Source organism: Alosa alosa, chromosome 17 (assembly GCF_017589495.1).
Source record: "Alosa alosa isolate M-15738 ecotype Scorff River chromosome 17, AALO_Geno_1.1, whole genome shotgun sequence".
Taxonomy (NCBI): Eukaryota; Metazoa; Chordata; class Actinopteri; order Clupeiformes; family Clupeidae; genus Alosa; species Alosa alosa.
In genome coordinates, this window is record NC_063205.1 from 16,039,129 (window position 1) to 16,059,088 (window position 19,960).

Below are 19,960 nucleotides of genomic sequence, written 5' to 3' on the forward strand. Positions count from 1 at the left end.
CTACTGAAAAACAATAGGAGGGGAAATTATCCCAGAAACCTTCTGCGACTCCAGTTCACACCATGACATCACGTAACCTTTTCCACCACCATGTCTCTTTCTCACACACACACACACACACACACACACACACACACACACACACACACAAACTACAGATGTGATTCACTATGGGCTTGGCTGCAGCTGTGTGGGAATCCGCCCAAGCCAGCAGGCGGGGGCCAGAGAGAGGCCACCATCTTGTAAAGCCTTTAAAAATCTGTGACTGCTGAATAAGCAAATCCAACTTCAAGGGAAAGCACTGGTGCCAGACCGAGGTGTTGAGCAAGCCTGGACAGTGGTTTTCTCATCTTCTTCACGTAGGGCTACACTCAGCCCAGCTGAAAGCAGTTTGGCCTTCCAACCTGATATCTTTCCAAAACTGAGCTTTCGCTCTGTGGCTGTCCAACTCTTGCGCAAAACCCATTTTCATACACACATACAGTACACATTCTCTCTGACTGACAGTGTGTAAGTGTGCATGTGAGAGTATGTCTCAAGCCTCCCGTAACCTACCCTCCTGCTCTTGTTGTGTGTATGTGTGTGTATCTGTGCACGTGTGTGTGTGTGTATGTGTGTGCTGTCAGAGGTACCTGGATTCCTGCTGAGTTTTTGCCTTGCCCACCCTCCTGTGCTCAGTGTGTATGTACATGTGTTTGTGTATGTGTGTATCTGTGCACGTGTGTATGTGTGTGTGTGTGTGTGTGTGTGTGTGTGTAGTCGTGCAACTCCCATTCCTCACCCTTCTGCGCTCGTTACACTGGGTAAGCATGACGACGATGTGGGACTTCTGCTGCAGCACCATCTTCCAAAAGTCGTTGCGCGTCTCGGGCAGCGGGCCCTGAGTGGCGATGTATTCCCGTGGAGAGTTGTAGCCCTGCAGCCCAGAACATCAAACACACGTTAATGCTGGACACTGCATACATATGAGTACATCTAAAATATCGAATACACCTATGCTTACAAGTAAAAGAAAAAGCAGCATTAGAAATAACGTAAAATAAAGTATATAAAGGATAAAGAGGATTTTTCTTTTTCATTTTACGTTTTATACTTTTACTTACAAAGCTCAATCCAGTTTAAGCAATGAACCAATGCTGAGTACTTACAGGTATGTAGTTGGCGTTGATGTAATCTAAGCCTTCATCGTTGTGCATGGTGATAAGTTTGACTCGACTGAAATCATCTGCGTAGAGCCAAAATACCATCTGTTAGTGAGCTGTTCAGGCAGACTTCTGTTATAAAATGACTTTTCATCATGACTTTGTTCTTGATGTAAACATTATACCTCTAAGCTAACCTGCTTTTTATTAGCAACAAGGCCCTTAACCCTAGCATTTCTTAAAGACATTGTTACACACATCACAGAAGAATTAGCATTATCTGTTTATAACGCTAAGTTCTTTTCTAACATGGGCACTCACAGGGCAGGATGTTAGTGTAACGATTTTTGGGCCTGTTTACAGGAAGATCGGCAGCGTCATGAGAGAGATCCAACCCCACACTTTTCAGTTCCTGAGAGAGAGAGAGAGAGAGAGAGAGAGAGAGAGAGAGAAAGAGAAAGAGAAAGAAGAAGACGAAGAAACAAACAGACCAGTTTCAAAAATAAGTTTTAACACATCAGTATCAACCAACATGTATAAACTGGATTTCTTTTGGTTCGTCATGCTTGTGTCTTGTTCTTATGAGACAAATAAAGTTTGATGGCAGTGGTTATAATCCGTTCATTCCTTTCAATCATCCTTCTCCATTTTAATGAATGCAGACAAGCAGGGAGACAGACATCTTGTGTTCTCCTTTTTCCCCCCTCGTGCCATGTGATGAAGCGGTAGCTAAAACAGGATTGTCTGTGATGAGATGAGATGAGATCACCACAGGAGAGAGAGAGAGAGAGCGAGAAGAGAGAAGAAAGAGAGAGAAGAGAAGAAAGAGAGAGGGAGAAGAGAGAAAGACAGATAGCGGGCCCTGGCCCTTACCTCAAACTGCAGGGAGAACTTGTAGGCCGAGTCTTTGCTCATGTCTTTGATGTAGGCATCAAAGTCGTCCAGCTGCACAGGACTGCAGGGCAAAACACACACAAACACACACACACGCACACACACACGACACACGCGGTGCTGAAGTGAGATATCGGACGTGTGATTTCCTTCAAAGCTGTGGCGCCGGGTCCTACTGACTCTCTGACAACCTCAGTAACCGTCAACAACCAACCCCCCACATATACACAGTGAAGGGCATATTAAACACACTGTGCTTAACCCCCCCGCCCCCACACACACACACACACACACCCCTGCCCCACACACACACCTCTTAAACTGAACTTACTTAATATTAAAACAAAAAACCCTGCAGCATTACTATTAGCATTCTTTTGCCTTGAGGTAGACAAGTGATCAGTGGGAGCCTTGACAAGGCTGTTGACAGGTTTCATTATGCATTGGCTCCCATCAGACACACTGAACTGATGTAGCTCACTGATGCAAGCTTCCTGATGATTTATGAAGAGACAAGTCGACTTCCACTACCTGGCTGATTTAAGATGACAAGTCAATTAACTTTCCCTGGAAGGCTACTTAGTGTATACACACAGTCTGAAACTATGTGATGGCATATGGGCTACTGTAGGGTATGTGATGACACTGTGGCCACTCTGTGATAGGCCACTTTGTGATAGGCCACTTTGTGACAGACCGCTCTAATGGAAGAAGCAAGTGCCCAGATCTAAGTGAATTATAGAATTATGGAAGCTAACCTTTTTACTGCAATCATTTGACTTCAGTCAATGCCTCAAACATGTAACGTATTTAACGCAATGGCTATCCTGATGACTGGCATTTGGGTTAAAATGATTATGCCACAGAATGTGCAGTGAGTAGATTTCTTTCTCTTTGGGTTGTAAATCAACGAAAAGATTGAACAGACTGAGTGGGCATGGCAAGCAAATTAACAGAATGGGGCTTAAATTAGAAGCAGGCGAAATTCCTCTGCTGCCATGTTCTATAAAGACTCATGTGGCATGTGGTGGAACGATCTGCCCGGTCCGACGCATTCAGAGAAAGCGCGAGCTCTCAGTCAGCTCAGCTCAGCTTAGCTCAGCTCAGCCGTGCGTCTGTCCACGCCGCCGCCCGCCCGTTCGTCCGAGGCCCGGTCTGGTCCGTCTGACACTCGGGGCTGTTGTTTACACAGCGGTGGCTGGCGACGCGAACGGAAGAGAGTGAGGAGGTGGGGGGAGGGGTCTTTTGCACGAGACCATGGCGGCGCTCAAAAGCTGCGGCACACGTTCACGCTCGGCTGCAACCCCCCCCCAACGCTATCGCGTCAGTTACGCCTCGCTGGCATCCTATCCCACTCCCGCCGCCGCCAGCCTCCCCACACACACACACACACACACACACACACACACACCACATCTGTGGTATGGCTGTACAGTAGCAAGCATACACGGCCAGGGGCGACGCTCATACTAGGTCATATAGGGTAAAGCACAACCTGGTTCCCTCTTCTCATCTTCTTCTTTGTCTCTCTACACCTCTCCCTCTCTCTCTCTCTCTCTCTCTCTCTTGCAAAGCAAACTGTTAGTAAAAGCAGTGTTACCTTGTTAGTTTCCTTTTCTTTAATGCAGTCTTGCTCCTATGGAAACAAAACAAATATGCAAAATATTTTGACAGAGCCACATTCATACTCTAATACAATCCTACAAACAAATGTTAAGTTAAAATGATTAAATTCATATTAAGCCTTCTAAGGTAAGATTTGAAGAGTTAAAGTATCAAAACTACAGACTATAAACTCTTCCATAAAACTAAGCTAAATTAGTATATCATCAATATAGTACTATAAAGTAAGATTAAGCAAGAGTATTAAAAAAAACACAACTCATGATAAAGTGAATGCCATCATTCATCAACGTCGACACATCACACACCATTACTACTGCAGACCATCACATCTCGCCTACGAACTGCTGGTTGCTGCACAGCACACAAAGGGGGAAGTAACGTAACATGCATGGTGATTCAACCTGGGCAGCCATTAACACTCTACACTGAGCAATCAGGTCAGAGGGTCAGACAAGGACTCTGATCCTCCCTCCACACATACACACACAAGCACTCACCAGCCCCCATTATCGGTTAATGTATGCATCCAGGCATTCACCCCAACATGCGATACGAGGCGACACGAAAAGAACAACTACTTGTCTACTAGCATTCTACAACCAGGCTCATCTACGGAAACAACACTAAAATAACCAGAGCTATGTTTATTTTTGTCTTTTGCATTCACTCCTAACCTCTACTCTCTGAGGAGGTAACCACTACGACAAAAAACCCAGAAGTGTTTTCAAACAAGTGCTAAGCAGGCAAGGATAGCAAAGCGGAAACTCCGCCAATGTTGTTAGCCCCATGCAGTTAGTAATGTTTAAGTAGAGTGTGAGTGTGTCAGAGTGAGATGTCCAACACGGTGCTTTAGTGCAGGGGTGTGACCACTGGCAAAGCCACACCAGAACCATTTTCCTCGTCTTTCTCCAGATGCTCCAACTGGCTCCAACCGGCTTCAACCAGCTAAAGTGTTTGTATTGCCAATGTGTGCAGAACTACATGTACACCACAACAAGTTAGACAGCTATTTCTTAGCATAATGCTTCAGAATGAATTCCTATTGGTTTATAAGTGAGATCTGGAAAAGAGAGGAGTCCGGTATGGTGTTTTTTTGTCTGTGGTGGAAGAAGAAGAAAGCAGTCTGTGGCTTTGCTACACATGCCCCAAACCCCTCCCAGGATGCAGCTTTCTCTGGATCGTCAGTGCTTACTTACCACGGATTAATATAAAAAGCCAAAAGATAGTCAGTCCATAGGCAGGATGGCAGAAGAGTAAGGAAGGCAAAGAAGCTCCTTCGCCTGAAGGGGTTCAAATAAAATGAATACAAAAATAAAAATAAAAAAAGAAAATAATAATCACACCAAGAGGGCAACAAGTTGGGACAAAACATGGTGGTCCATTAGTTTCGGTGGCAGACAGAGACTGGGAGGTACTTTAAATTAGTGACTGATACAAGGGTTAATGTGACATGCAGTCTATGGCTGTCTGTTCCTTAATGTCGAATTACATTACAGTTGCAGACATAAAAAAACAAAAAACCTTTTGGTAATTCCTCACTAGATATCTATGCCTTCCACCTGTTCCATTCAGAGAGAGGCTGTTTTTTATGGTTGGGCCACAGCTTAGCGGGCACACAACACAATGCTTCATTGAGTTTACATATTTGTTTTGTAAAATTTATTTTTTACATTTAAAAAATACATGAAAAATAAATAAACAAATAGTGGCAATGGCTGTTGTTATTGTTTTGCATCATAAGAGCAATGCTTGCAAAGCAAAGTTAAAGCTTTGATGACAGAAACTGTTGTGAAATATTCACTGGCCAACATAAAAAAAAAAATCAGACAATATTACTAAATGGAAAAAGGTCTATTTTCTTTATAAATACCCTCACTGTCATGTCTTTGAGAACAACAAGATAACAACCCTAACCTACCTAATGATACTATAACTCACGACAAAACAAGGGCACACCAAACCCAAACTCTACAACTGCTCTCTCATAACATGGACATGTACACAGTTTGCATTTGACATGTACACTCTTTACAAAACAGTCAATTCAGCCAGAGGAATGCATCCAATTTGACAGGTTAAAAGCCAAGATCTGCCTTAACTGACCGTCTTTAAGCTCTTATATTAATCATTTGAACGCTTCATTGGAACCGTGCCTGCAGAATGACAATGGGTGTCTGCCTAATAGTGTCCACGCTCCTACAGTAAATGCTACAGCTTCAAAATCCACAACTGCAAATGATATTTTAGGACTGACTGCTTGCTTCTGCTTAGGCACTCAAGCCCCCTTTGTCCAGCCTTTCCTGTAAATATCTCAAAATGGTGTATTAGTTTAAAAAAATAAATAAAAGTAATATAAGATGTAGATCTGTACATTACATCACTGGGAGTGGGTATGTTCTACAAGCATTTTAATTCACGGATATCCAGCCCAGCTCCTAAAAGTTGTGTCTCGTAAGTATTTTCACCCTGGGCTGCCGTAAGCACATCATGTAATCTTCCAAAATCCTCTCATTCCCATCTCGGACTACCAGGAGGAAGAGGGGGAAAAGGTGGCTTTTCCACAAGCGCCTCTCTCTTTCCTGCCGTCTCATCATGGAACAACACAGGCTGAGAGGCCGCCATGTGTGCCCTAAACAAATGCCTGATCAAAAATCTCTGCAAGGGTCCATTGTGCAGCCACAGATGTTTGTGTCTGAGGGGTTCTTGTTTGCGGAATGACAGCAGTCATAATCCAATTTTTTGAGGATTTGTGGGGGACAAAAAAAAAAAGATATTTGGATACTTAGGCCTTCCTCTTTAGCCCTGTAAAAATATGATTTGACGGGGCCGTTTCTGAATTATTTCTATATTGTAACTGCATACACACCCTTACACCCTGGGTTGTCAGTGACACATTATAACAATAAGGTGTGAACTCCACAGAGGGAGTCAATTGCATGAGTAACTGATCATCATTTCCTGTGTGACACTGAAATGGATGCATGGAAGCAAATTTGGGGGTGCAGTGTGCAGACTGAACTCCTACCAGTTATAGGGCATCTTGCCATCCCTCTCGAAAGAGGCAAAATTCACAAACGTCTCTGCGGCACACTCCCTGCAAAGAGAAACAAAATTACACATGACAGTAAAAATAACAGAACCAGGCCACCACTGAAGAAATATAGCTCACATTGGTTTATTTTTCCAGGAAGTCAGTTTTGACCATTCAGCACTGTATTTAAAAAAGAGGAAGATAATACCACCATCTGCTGATAAAACGTATTCCCCACACAGAAGAGATGGGTTACAGCAATAATAATAGTCAAATCAAAAATCCTTTAGAGCTTTATCAACCGTCTCTGGTCAAAAGTTTTATTGAGGGGCTGCCCATAGATATAGAAACCCCATATAGCCCCATAGATAATATCTAGGCTTCTCTAATATAGGTATATGTATACGCATATGGGTTTCTAGATCTATGGGACTGTTCACTGGATGTGTAATAGGCAGCTGTAGGACAATGCAGATTATGAGTGCTGTTATATGATACCTGCATTTGTATGCCAGTTGTGTGTGCGTGTGTGTATGTGTATGAGAGAGAGAGAGAGAGAGATGAGAAAGAGTGAGAAGAGAGAAAATAGACTAGTGTAATGTGATACAAATACAGTATTGCAGTCTATGTATGTGTTTGTGTGTGTGCATGTAGTGAGCGTGAGTGTGAACGTATGTATGTAGTATGTGTTTCATGCAGTGTGTGTGTGTGTGTGTGTGTGTGTGTGTGTGTGTGTGTGTGTGTGTGTGTGTGTGTGTGTGTGTGTGTTTGCGTCTGTGTTTACCTGGTCATTTGCATGTGTTTCTTGCGCAGTACCAGTAGGAATAGCACCAGCAGACTGATAAGAAGCAGGCTCAAGATGGCCAGAGCCGAGATAGCTGCCACACTGGGATTCATCTCCCTCGCTGAACACACACACACACACACACACACACACACACACACACATAGAGACATAATTACTCAAACTAATTAATCTATTATAAAAAATAGTTACTAATCGTTGAGCTTCTACAGTCGTATACTGTATATGTTTGAGTGTGCTAGTATTAGACTGTACCTAGAGTGGTGATGGTGATGTAGGCTGGGTCGCTGGGCGTGCTGTAGCTGATCCCGATCACGCTGCAGTTATAAGAGGAAGCCGGCAGTAGCCCCACCACTGTGGCTACATGGGACTGGGACGTCTGGGGCTCTCTGGACTACAAGAAGAGACAAGGGACAAATGAAGTGTATGTGAGATAGTGACATAGACGGAAGACGGTAGGCTAATGTATCCACATGTAAGTCAATCTCTACATTATTTGTATGTACAAGCAAAGAACACAAGCTGCAACAGCCCACTCTTTAGAGAGGCTCAAACAAGAAGCTGCTCCTAACAGCTCTGCACCAGCCATTAATCCTCCACATTATTTGTTCATAACTCATAACTCACTCTTTTCACTCATTTCACACTGGCGATGTGGCGAGAGGTGTCAATAGACCTGACCATGTTAAACATGACCATGTACTGTACTCATTACTGAGGGAATTCCTAAGTGCATAACCTGGTTAGAAGGCTCAACTCCCGACCCTGTCTGTAAACTCTTCAGGTAATGGGTGTCTATGGGAAGAGCACACCTGCTGACAGCCAGAGCAGATGGACTGTCAGTGTGAGCCCACGACGTCAGCCATGACATCGCATCTCTTCCCCTGACATCCCCAAGGGTCCTTACCGCCACCATAGCAACGGGATGAGTCATTCACATTCCACTCCCTCGCTATGCGCTATCTTAATGACGCTAATAAAGAATGGGGCCATTTTGACAGCCCCCGCCTCCACGCCTCCTCCCTCCCAGGAAGGTGTCTGGACGACCTGACAACACAAATCCACAGGAGCCGAGGTGGAGAAAAGTCCTGCTGTGCTGCGCTGCGCCAGGCAGCGGGCTCATCGCCAAACAGTGCTGCCGTGGAGCCACTGAACAGCCCAAAACAACAGAACGATAACAAATAGCATGAGCGATAAAACTGGGGACATGTTTCATGTCGGCAGACTCAAGAGAAAGAGGGGATGGGTGTGTGTGTGTGTGTGTGTGTGTGTGTGTGTGTGTGTGTGTGTGTGTGTGTGTGTGTGGGGAGTCTGTAAGACTGGGGAGAGTGTGGGTGTGTGTAGAGGTAGACTGTTTGGAAAGCTTCGACAAAGCAAGCGGCCGGTATAAAATTCCACCTGATACCATGAGTCACACATTAGACTTCACTTAGGAGACCACTATAGCAATGAGACATAATAATGCATTAGGACTGTTTGGACAGCTGAACTGAACCCTGCATTAACATAATGCATTGGGATGGTCTCCACTGTTGGCTTGTAGCTGAATGCCAGTATCAAGTACGGAGCCAAAAGATATTGCATACTGCACTATGCATCATGTACTGGTACATTGGCATTGATGCTACACATTACTGTCACTACACATGAATCAAAAATTCAGCAAGAAATTTAGAATAAACAGAATATCCCAGTATAACTTGGAAGGGATGGATAATCCCTTCACTTCAGACCCTCTCTTCTGAGCTTTACAGCTGATAATCATATCACTTTATGAATCTGCAGTAGACTGGCTTGAAGCAAAATGCTAAACTCTTAAAGCAGCAGCATGCTACAACTTGATACTTTTTAATATATGTTTTATAGGCCACTATATTTCTGGTATCGTGGTATCATGGTATACAGCTACTGTCATGGGAAGAGCAGATAAACATGCAAGTCATTCATGACGATGTATTATTAGTTCTGTGGTTCCACAAAAGGAGCTTTTAAAGTATGACATAAGCAAAATTATTCTCAGAAGACACCAGTTATCATGTTTGCAAGCTTTTCACCCTGCTTACTGAGCTGTTGTTGGTATTTTCAAGAGTTTTGCATGTGTTTTAGTTAGCTTGCTAGTTTTAGATCTCAACTCTTTTCTGCTGCTGGAATGTCCCACAAAGCAGCAAGACTGGGACAGAAATGGTGGCTGTGCAGTGTTGAGGATCCACAGAGAGTTTCAGACTGAAGCTGATCTTCACTCCTCTGCTACTCACTGCAGTTCTCTCTCCTTCATTAAAATATATACCACTTTGACAGCTACTCACCCATCGAATTTCCTGATATAGACCCATTTCAACAACACATCCTAGACAGAATACATCTCTACAACAGTCCACTTCATCCAACATCATAAACTCTTGATTAGTCTGTGGTCCATAGTCTTTCATAATAGTAAGGTTGCTCTCACACGAGAACACATACAAACACTTCTCTCCCTCCTCTCACTCCAGCAGGTCAAACGTGGTGTGTCTTTACCTTGAGTTCTTTGTTGGGTCCGAGCGGCTTGCAGAAGATCTGGTAAAAGTCCACAACCCCCTCCTCACTCCAGAGGAGTGTCACGGCCGTGTGCGTGGCGTTGACGGCATACAGGGACTTTGGCGGCGCTGGTTCTAAGCGGACACAAAACACAACGCAATACACTGAGTCAAAAGTAAAAAAAGACTCTTAGAAAGCTGAGTAGCTCTGTGAGGAACTACGTGACTTCCTCACAGAGGAAAAAAGAGAAAGAAAAAACTTTCAGTACAAATACAGGAGGGAATTCAATTACATATTTCCTCCAGAGGGTGGACAGTGAGCACTGGAACAAATAAATACTGTAAAGTATACATCAAATATGTCACATCACCAATTTGAAAGAAAAACACTTTGGTTAACTAATTTTAAATAAACTTTAAAATTGTATGCCATTTTAGAATACTGATAAGAAGTCCTCTTGGCATAGTGAACATTCAAACTCACAGTTCTACATTAAGGGAGCTTGCATACTTACATAATAGGCTACAGTATGTACTAGGCAGCCTGACTCTAGTTATGTTAGAAGCTGAAAGTTGAAACACACATACTTTCTCTCCCTCTCTAAGGAGAATCCATGCACTGCTTGGATACACAGATTTTTTTTCGGATCAGTTCTTCCTGAAACATCAAAGTCAAACATCTGACTGAGGCCGCGCTCTATGCCTCGCTGGCGGGGGTAATTGTCAGAAATATATTTTAACTCCAAGACAATAAAGCTCACCAAAGAGGATAATCTCAGGGAGATAAGTGTCAGACTACTGTCAGTCAGATATTTGCCTCTGCTGCTTCTGCAACACCTTATCCTTTGAAACAAGAAACACTGAAGCTGATTGTATCCCTAGCTTCTTTGGTCTGGCACAAACTACAATAGCTTACAATTGATATGAATAGTGGTCTGGTCCAGATACCTACACATTAAAGATAATACTTCATTATAAACAGATCATAAATTGTGATTTTACTGTATTGTAAATACAATTGGGTTAAAAGACATGTGTCTCATGCATCATTTTGAAATGGTTTCAAGAGTATACATAGACACCAATAAACTAATTGCATACTTCTCATACACAAGTACTGTATGTAGACACACTACACCTCTCTCTCACACACACACACTACACCTCTCTCTCACACACACACTACACCTCTCTCTCACACACACACTACACTTCTCTCTCTCACACACACTACACCTCTCTCTCTCTCACACACACACTACACCTCTCTCTCACACACACACTTCACCTCTCTCTCACACACAGGCACTCATAGACACACTTCTCTGTGGATCAGAATCTTGGTCATTGTTTTTTAAGAAGCCCATGCAGCTGTTTGCTGGTGACTGACCGGCTGACGGACACTCACCCAGCTTGATGATATGGGGCATCGAGGTGTTGCGTCCGCGTTCGGTGCAGGCAGTGACAGTCAGGTTGTAAATGTCCCCCGGGGGCAGTGCCATTGTGGTTTTCATCATGGTTCGCGTCACCTGGTGAGAATGGGACGAGGCAAACTGACAGTTAATCAGCTGTCCTATTCAGCAAGGCTGAAGTCATGTCTCGTGGAGAGGGATCAGGGAGAAGAGCATGCCACGAACTATGAGACATGAGATCAGTTATCATTAGGGCCGGCCTACTACATTGGAGTGGGCCAGTAGAAATGTTGGGTGAGCAACATAGTAAAGCGGTCAAATTGAATCAAAATTGACATAAACAAAACAAACAAACAAACAAAACAAATATCTGTACTACATAGCACTACAGCTGCCTGGCTACTTTAGCTTGTTGGGTGCAGCAACTCGTGACTTTGAGAAACTGAGATCTACTGTATGTGAAAAATGGCCAGAGTTTTCCTTTAAGGCAAGGAGGGGTGTTCACATGTATCTAACATACATAGTCCTACTGCACAGCTATGTACCAGCTAGCTACCATTACTAGATATACATCCTTAAAAAACATTTCTTTAGATTATTTAAATCATTGCTGACAAGGCCGTTTTTTCTGCTCTGTAATTACTTAACCCTGTGGTTATCTGAAAGCTGGGCGGGTATAACCCTAATGTCTAACTGTGACTGGTGTTTAAGTGGTTACAACCATGCTGTCTTCGCTCAGAAAAACACATGTCTGTGAGATGGACAATTGACATCATTAGCCACTAGTCTTGTCCTCCTCCAAAAAAGGTGGGCAGACATCAGGCCCAAGCAAGACAGAGAGGGTGGGATCGATACTACAGTACATGTCCACCAACCCTTTGAGTCATGCATTGTCTAGAGAGTGAGAGAGAGAGAGAGAGAGAGAGAGAGAGAAGAGAGAAAAAGAGAGAGAGAGAGCTCAGCTTACAGCCAGCTTCCTCTCCTCCTCTGATAAGAGCCCCAGATCACTGGCCAGGACCAGACAGAGCTCCAGGCCAAATAAAACATTAGCTATTCGGATTCAACTCTCAGATGTCTGTTAGTTACAGTAAAAAAAAGAATGAAAGAAAAAAGATTTTTTGTGACTTTCTCTGAAAAACAGTTCCAGTAAATACTGAAAGTGATCTGAGAGTGTAAATGTGTTAAGGGTTAAGCCTCAGAACGCAAAACAGTCTAGCCTATGTCTTTTTGAGTGATCTAACGGATTTTCCCAAGAAGAGAAGCAACTTCCCGTTTCCAAACAGATTCCCCTTACAAGGCAGTCTCTAATACCAGCAGGAAGTGTAAAATAAAACAATTATTCAATAAAAAAAATAACACAAAGAACAACACATAAAACAAGTATCTATTTAAATATAACAAAAAAGAATATAACATCATAAAAAAATAAAAATAAAAACTGTGAAAGGAGTTTAAGGAAAATGTCTGCCTGAAATTCTCAAAAAATGTTGGCGCCATGATGATTATCTATTTTAAAAATGGCCCGGCCCGGTAATCCTTGGGAATCGTGACGGTGACTTACATCGGTGGAGAAGCGTTTCCGGGTCCCCTTTTTGCCCTCGGCCACGACCTGCCAGTGCAGCATCCTGGAGTGGGAGAGGTCGGTGAAGAGGTCACCGTATGTCCAGCGCACGTACAGCTGACCGTGGGAGTAGTCTACAGATGAGATATGGGGAGCCTCTGGAGCTAGAGGGGCAGATGGAGAAAGAGAAATGAAAATAGAAAGGCAGATAGATAGATAGATAGATAGATAGATAAAGGGAGAGCGAGACAGAGAGAGAGAAGTGAGAAAGGGGAAAAGAGAAAAAACAAAAGAACAGTTGTAAACAGAAGATAGATATCGAGAGAAAAAGAGGAAATATACAGCAGATATGATAGAGAGAGAGAGAGAGAGAGAGAGAGAGAGAGATAGAGAGAGAGTAGAGAGAGAGAGGAAATATACAGGTGTAAGAGAAAAAGGACAGAGATAGAGAGAGAGAGAGAGAGAGAGAGAGAGAGAGAGAGAGATAGATAGAGGAGAGAGAGAGAGAGAGAGAAGTGAGAAAGGGGAAAAGAGAAAAAACAAAAGAACAGTTGTAAACAGAAGATAGATATCGAGAGAGAAAGAGAGGAAATATACAGTAAGACAGATATGGGTGTAAAGAGAGAAAAGGACAGAGATAGAAGAGAGAGAGAGAGAGAGAGAGAGAGAGAGAGAGAGAGAGAGAGAGAGAGAGAGAGAGAGAGAGAGGTCACAACATTTTAGGTTAAAACATTTGTCTGTACTTTACAAGGCATTTTTAGAGCTTCATTTTTTTATTTGAATCCTCTCCATTCATCCTTTGACACTATTAATTACATGCTATTACCATTTTGATGTGTTCCATTAAAGTTTCACTCCATCCAACACATAAAATGCTTTCAAAGTGAATTAATAAATTAATAAAGTCTGTGACGTTAATGGAAACATTTGTGTATTATCACAACAGATGGACATCTCTGTAAAAGCACAGATCAAAAACCCACACTGCAAAATCTGCAAACATTTGGCACTAAAGTACCCCAACAATATGACTCAAAAACTATTTTCGTATCTCACCCCACCCACCCTGAATGCCCTCGGAGCACAGGGTTACCTGTGACAAAGTTCACCGTGGAGCTGTCGCAGCAACTGTGGGACGGGTCACCCCAGGTCACCATGGTAACACGGAAGTTGTAGTACCAGGCGGGCAGCAGGTCAGTGACTCTCTGTGGGCGAGGGAGGGGAGTGGGACCTTGAGGATGCTGTGTTTCCATGGGTACAGTGCTCATCGAGCAATAGAACATGACCAATTCTGTTCTACAAACTAGTTAGTAAGACTCGTGTTGTGTGCATTATAGGTTTATGTGCACTATACTGTATGTGAGTGTGTGTGTGTCATCTGAATGAACAGCACAAGCCACCTCCTTCAAATGGCAATACTTTTTTGCCACTATGTTATAAACTTTTCTGAGACCTTTCAGCTTTGTCATTGACTTTGCGCAGCCTGACAGCAAATCCCCAGTTATAATCAGGAGCAGATGGCTTTCTGTCACACTGCTTCCCTGAGGACTGCTGTCAGTGTAGTGGATAGAGTGTCACAAACACATCAAAATAAAGTATCATTTTCAATGTAAAGACTAACTGATCTGCATCCTTAATGCTACGTTTAATCACTAAAGCTCACAAATTGCTATGTCTGGGTATTAGTCTACCACTTTGATGCAATCTCTCTCTCCCTCTCTCTCTCTCTCCCTCTCTCCCTCTCTATCTCTCTCTCTGTCTCGTTCTGTTTCTCGACAAAAACATCATGTGGTGTCCAAATTAAATGCCTCCATTATCTGCCATCACCCGACTGGCGTAATTAGGACGTGTGGAGCAAACACTACTCATGGTAATGGAGATGTCGGCTGGCAGTAGCCTGGCAGGGGGAATAGATTATAGTGGAGGGCATCAGGTCATTAAGGTATCGCCCATCCAGAGGCCCTGGCTCTGCGCTCCAGCCAGCTGTGTGGACAGTGATGGACGATGACCTGGGCAGTAACTAAGTCACTGATTCACAGCCATTCAACCAATCTCCTTTTTAGATTGTAGTCTTTGCAAATGCCTTATAAGATAGTTTATAGCAAAGATTCTAGAGCGGAGCTCTGTTCTAGAATCTTTGGTTTATAGTAATCACTGTTTTTTTTAAATACAATAAATACAATCTGAGTTACTTACTCAATGTATTAAAAATGCATTAAACATGATATTTTTGTCTGCAATACTTCTGATCTTCATGAAACATCTGGAAATTGCCCATGGCCCATTGAGCAATTGTGTCAGTAGGTCTTGGATGACAGAAAAAAGACTCCCATATGAAACCATGCAATTAGCAAAGCTGCAGAGCCTATCACCTCAGAGCTGAATTAAAGCAACTGGCATGGTGTATTGCTTACAGTAAATCAACACTATGCTATAATCCTCAGCTTTCAATGGTTGATGTTTTAGACCATAAAAGGTAGTTTCGACCTTGCTAGTTTTCACCAAAATTCCCTTAGAGCTCTCTGAAGACAACACACAACAGGACTTTTACCGTTTGATCTTCAAAAAAAGGCTGTCAGCTCCTGCTTGCACTTACCACAGAGGCGATGACAGAGGCGGTGGCGGCAATCTCGTAGTAGGTGGTCCACTCAGATACCAGCGTGACGGGGTTGAAGAAGAACGTCTGCAGCACATATTTGCGGAAAGCGACATGGTACGGCCTCTGCCAGCTCAGGATGACCGCCGTGGGGCTGAGAGGGTACACCACCAAGTCCCGCACTCCTGTTGGCTCTGATGTGGTGACAAACAGCACGTTAAGCAAATCAGGAACAAGACTGAAGACAAATGACATGCCAATGTTTTTTGTAATGTTTTGTAATGTTGCAATGCTGAGTTGGTGGACCAACATGTCGTATTGCACTCCTTTTGGCTCTAATGTGATGACAGATGGCAAGTTAAGCCAATCAGGAACATGATTGGTGATATATGACCAATCAGAACTAAAGGATGACTCACCGATGTCGATGATGACTGGCTCAGAGGGCGGGCTGATGAGAGGGCCGTTGGTGTGGTACACCACCACCCTGTACTGTGCACCTGGCATCAGATTTGTGATGACATCACTGGTGATGTTCTCCTGCAGCAATTCATATATGGACAGAAGATGTTTGAACACAAAACTCCACAGGGAAGTCGTTATTCAAGTGTCAGACATTGACAAACAAGTCACAAGTTGGTTCTCAGGCACAATCCTACACAAACACACACAATGCCTCCCTGGGCCCTCATTTAAATGGTTGGCAAAGTGCAACAAGCATGTTCATGCACAAGAACTTAGTATTTAACTTAGTGTACTGTATTGTATTATGATATTGCATTGTAAACTGAGCTCACCTCTGAGCAGTACAGGTATGTGATCTCCATAAGCTGATATGTCTATGTGTTTGTACTGTACTGTATATTATGATATTGTATTGTAAGCTGAGCTCACCTCTGAGCAGTACGTGTTCTCCATGCGCTGGCTCAGACTGGGCTTGAGGCAGGTGAGGGACAGCACAGACACCAGGCTGCCGTTGTGGCTCTCGGCGGAGGGTGCCCAGCTGACCGCCGCCGTGCTGGAGCTCAGCATGCGCACGTAGACCGAGTGCGGCCGCTCCGTTGGCTGCTCCAGCCACTTGCCACTGGGGCCTGAGGACACGACGGACAGACAGCTGAGAGTCAGTTTGGAAGGACAGGGCAATAACACTGAGTCTTCATGACCAAATTCGACTCAATGACACTCTAGTTTCAGTTTGGTTGGTATTACTGCTCATTTGTTTTTCTTATATACAACTTGTTGCCACAGTTATTTCAGGGTATACAGCAGTGCATTGCCAAGATTTTGAAATGCACTAAAAATATGTCATGAGTAGCAAATAGCTTTCATGTGGAAGTAACACAAAATACTTGTCTCCAGAAGACTACATGAATCATAAATCAAAAGGGTATTGTCAAGTTCCATGGTTTCAAATGTGCTTTTAAAATGTATGAAGCATTTCGATGAGAGTCTATGGACCCTTCCATGTAAATCCTCTGTAAGCATAGGCATTACTTTGCTGCCTTATACATGAATAAAGGCCTGACCTGGGCCTGATCCATTATTCAGTGGAGATTTCCCATCCCAAATGCAATTCTACCCCAGACTAGTTTAAGCCCCATTCTTGAGCTCAGTGAGCATGGTCAAGACAGAGACAGCAGGTCAGACAGCCAGTTCAGTAAGCAAATAGATAGATAGATAGATAGATAGATAGATAGATAGATACATACATACATACATACATACATACATACATACATACATACATACATACATACATACACACATACATACGTTACATACATACATACATTCATACATACATAGATAGATACTGTAGCTATGGTAGATTCACTATTGTGTGTGGTTTATTCTATTTGTATGTGTCGTGTGAGCTACTGGATGTCTGAATTTCCTTGGGAGTTAATAGAGTATCTATCTATCTTGGGGGTTAATAGAGTATCTCTCTATCTAGTGAGGAGGACGTACTGAGGTAGAAGGTGAATCCCGTGTCAGCCATGCTCTCCCGAGCATCACAGTCTCCGGAGGAGCTGAGAGTAGCCACCTGCACGCGGTACGTTCCCGGTTCCGTCAGTTCGGTGAAGAACTCGTGAGTGTTCTCGTCCACTGTGGCAGTTTCAGTAGAGTTCCCTGTGAATTACATTGTGTATTTAGACCACAAGAATCCTGGACTTATAGTTTTACTCAACCGCTTTGGTGCATTTCACAGATCATCATTAGTGTTTGCACAACAGTCAAGTGCCAACTACACCACACAGGGGATTACCTACAAGAGCACATAACTTATAGCACATAACTGAAAAAATGTATGCCAAACAATGTGTATAACTGTCCATGCCATCAGAACGACAAGTTCCTGTGTCATTAGTTTTCTGTCAGCATTTTCTAATGAAAATGTACACGGCTTTAGTTTTCCTGATTACAAAAAGTTACACATTACTGTGTGTGGCAGGATTCATATTTACAGTACACTGTTTGTACTGTAGTCTACTGCCAGACCATGTCATACAGGAGAAGAAAGACCAGACTAAAAAGACCAGACTGTGTAAAAAGTGTAATGGTGTGTTTTTGGGGAAAGGACTATTCAATAGAGAACCTGTATTATTCATTTTGACCAAGATGACATTAGCAGTTGATAGTGTAAAAAAGAAAAATTGACAATTGCACACATGTAATTGCATGGATGTCCTGTTTTTGCTGTTTGTCCGAAATACTTAATGATGTGGAGGTTGAACTAGTAGTAGCTTTGAGAATTTGATTCTCATCTGAGAAATGCACCAAAACGAAAACTGTAACTCCGTTTGAATTTGTTGGCTTTAAGTTCTTATCCTAAACTACTCACAGAACTTGCATATCTTGGGTCATTGCATATCTTCCTATGCTCTGCTGTACTGGACGTACAGTAAAGAAAACCCAGAAGGCAATATCATCATGCCTTAGGAACTGGAACACTGCATATGTTTAACACTCTCTTAGCTCACAAGTAAAAGCAAAAGGCATGCATAAAATACACAAAGTCACCAAAGGATTACACATCAGCTTTTAAGTCGTATTTACCTGATTAAATATGCAATCAACATAGGGCTTCATGAAATAATTATGAGTAAATAATGTAAATGAATAAATCTCAACAACAAATATCGGTATAGTGGTATCTAGGGTTAGTGGTTAGGGTTCATAACTGAGCCGAGAGGCTGTAGAAGAGAGAGTTGAGGGAGACGCACCATCCCGGTAGATGTAGATGTTGAAGCCGTCGTACGTGCTGGGGGGCCGGGGGGGCAGCCAGCGCAGCTCCAGCAGGATGGGGGGCAGTGGGGTGGGGGTGATGTGCGCCTCCCCGGGCAGCTCCATGGCCGAGCCCGGCTCGTTGGAGTCCTCGTACTCGGGCACCACCGCGTTCACAAACTCCTCCTCCGTGGGGGAGGGGCTTCCCGTAGGCTCCGGCCAATAGAACTGCGTGACTGCCTCGGACGACGTCTCGTTGCCATTGCCATTTGTGTTGCCTTCGGTGACGGTGTCTGTGTTGCCGTTCGAGTCGGCGTAACCGTCCGTATGGTCAGCTGGCGAGCTGGCATTCAGGCTCTGGACGGCAAGCCTCAGGGTGGCAGAGGCCCCGGCGGCTTCCGCAGGCCGCTGGTCCACCGCCTCCTCCACGACCTCCTCCTGGCTGGCCTCCGCCTCGGCCTGCTCCCGCTCATCCAGCAGGGGCACGTCACGGGCCTTCCGTGGTTTGGACGAGTACTGATGTTGCTGCGGCTGCTGCTGCGGCAGCCCGCCGGCCTCCGACAAGCTTTCCGTCAGCAAGCTCCCCTGCAGCACCTTCCCGTTGAGGTGCACGACCTTGAGCGAGATGTTCAGCGGGGGGTTGGGCACTGCACCACCCAAGCACAGGAGAAGAAGAAGAAGAAGAAGAAGAAGAAGTAAAAGAGGAAGAAGAGGAAGAGGGGGACAAAATAGAGGACAAAATTAGAAAGAAAAGAGAATGCTAATGAGAGGAGAGACCAGCAGCAGCAGCAGCAGCAGACAAAGACTGACATTTTGCAGCTGACTGCAGTAACACGAGCTAACCGGACCCACCGCAAAGTCCACTGAAGCGAAGCTAATGGTAAATGTGGATATATGGATGTGTAAGAAGCGAGGTGTGAACTTGTACTTTACCCACTAATGTGCCTCTCACCAGTTAAACGTTTAATTGATCATATATACGACCCTCTTATTTCTGCATTCAGAAATGCCAGCAAATTAACTACTAGCATAAATGTAAATGATTTAAGTTTTAAAGGCAGACTGTAGGCTTAATCCTCACATCATACTGCAATGCATAATGAAGGCTAGCTTTCCTAAAGCAGCTGTTCATTAACCATTAACTGTGTGTGT

At 43.8% G+C, this 19,960-nt stretch overlaps 1 protein-coding gene across 2 annotated transcripts in view; it reads right to left on the reverse strand.

Moving 5' to 3' along the window:
- The window catches only part of ptpro (protein tyrosine phosphatase receptor type O), a 57,464-nt gene that overhangs the window by 6,672 nt on the left and 30,832 nt on the right, over positions 1–19,960 (reverse strand). The window contains exons 5-22 of one of the 2 annotated variants that reach the window (XM_048267985.1): positions 18,808–19,455; positions 17,552–17,713; positions 16,478–16,674; positions 16,003–16,123; positions 15,584–15,777; positions 14,081–14,192; positions 12,988–13,151; positions 11,423–11,543; positions 10,016–10,149; positions 7,754–7,892; positions 7,478–7,598; positions 6,688–6,756; positions 4,859–4,942; positions 3,637–3,672; positions 2,016–2,097; positions 1,464–1,554; positions 1,149–1,225; positions 782–916 (exon numbers count right to left, since the gene is read on the reverse strand). In XM_048267985.1, coding sequence (XP_048123942.1) covers positions 782–916; positions 1,149–1,225; positions 1,464–1,554; positions 2,016–2,097; positions 3,637–3,672; positions 4,859–4,942; positions 6,688–6,756; positions 7,478–7,598; positions 7,754–7,892; positions 10,016–10,149; positions 11,423–11,543; positions 12,988–13,151; positions 14,081–14,192; positions 15,584–15,777; positions 16,003–16,123; positions 16,478–16,674; positions 17,552–17,713; positions 18,808–19,455 — 2,687 coding nt within the window. The remainder of the gene's footprint in view (positions 1–781; positions 917–1,148; positions 1,226–1,463; positions 1,555–2,015; positions 2,098–3,636; positions 3,673–4,858; positions 4,943–6,687; positions 6,757–7,477; positions 7,599–7,753; positions 7,893–10,015; positions 10,150–11,422; positions 11,544–12,987; positions 13,152–14,080; positions 14,193–15,583; positions 15,778–16,002; positions 16,124–16,477; positions 16,675–17,551; positions 17,714–18,807; positions 19,456–19,960) is intronic. The other variant, XM_048267986.1, reaches the window with a different exon arrangement.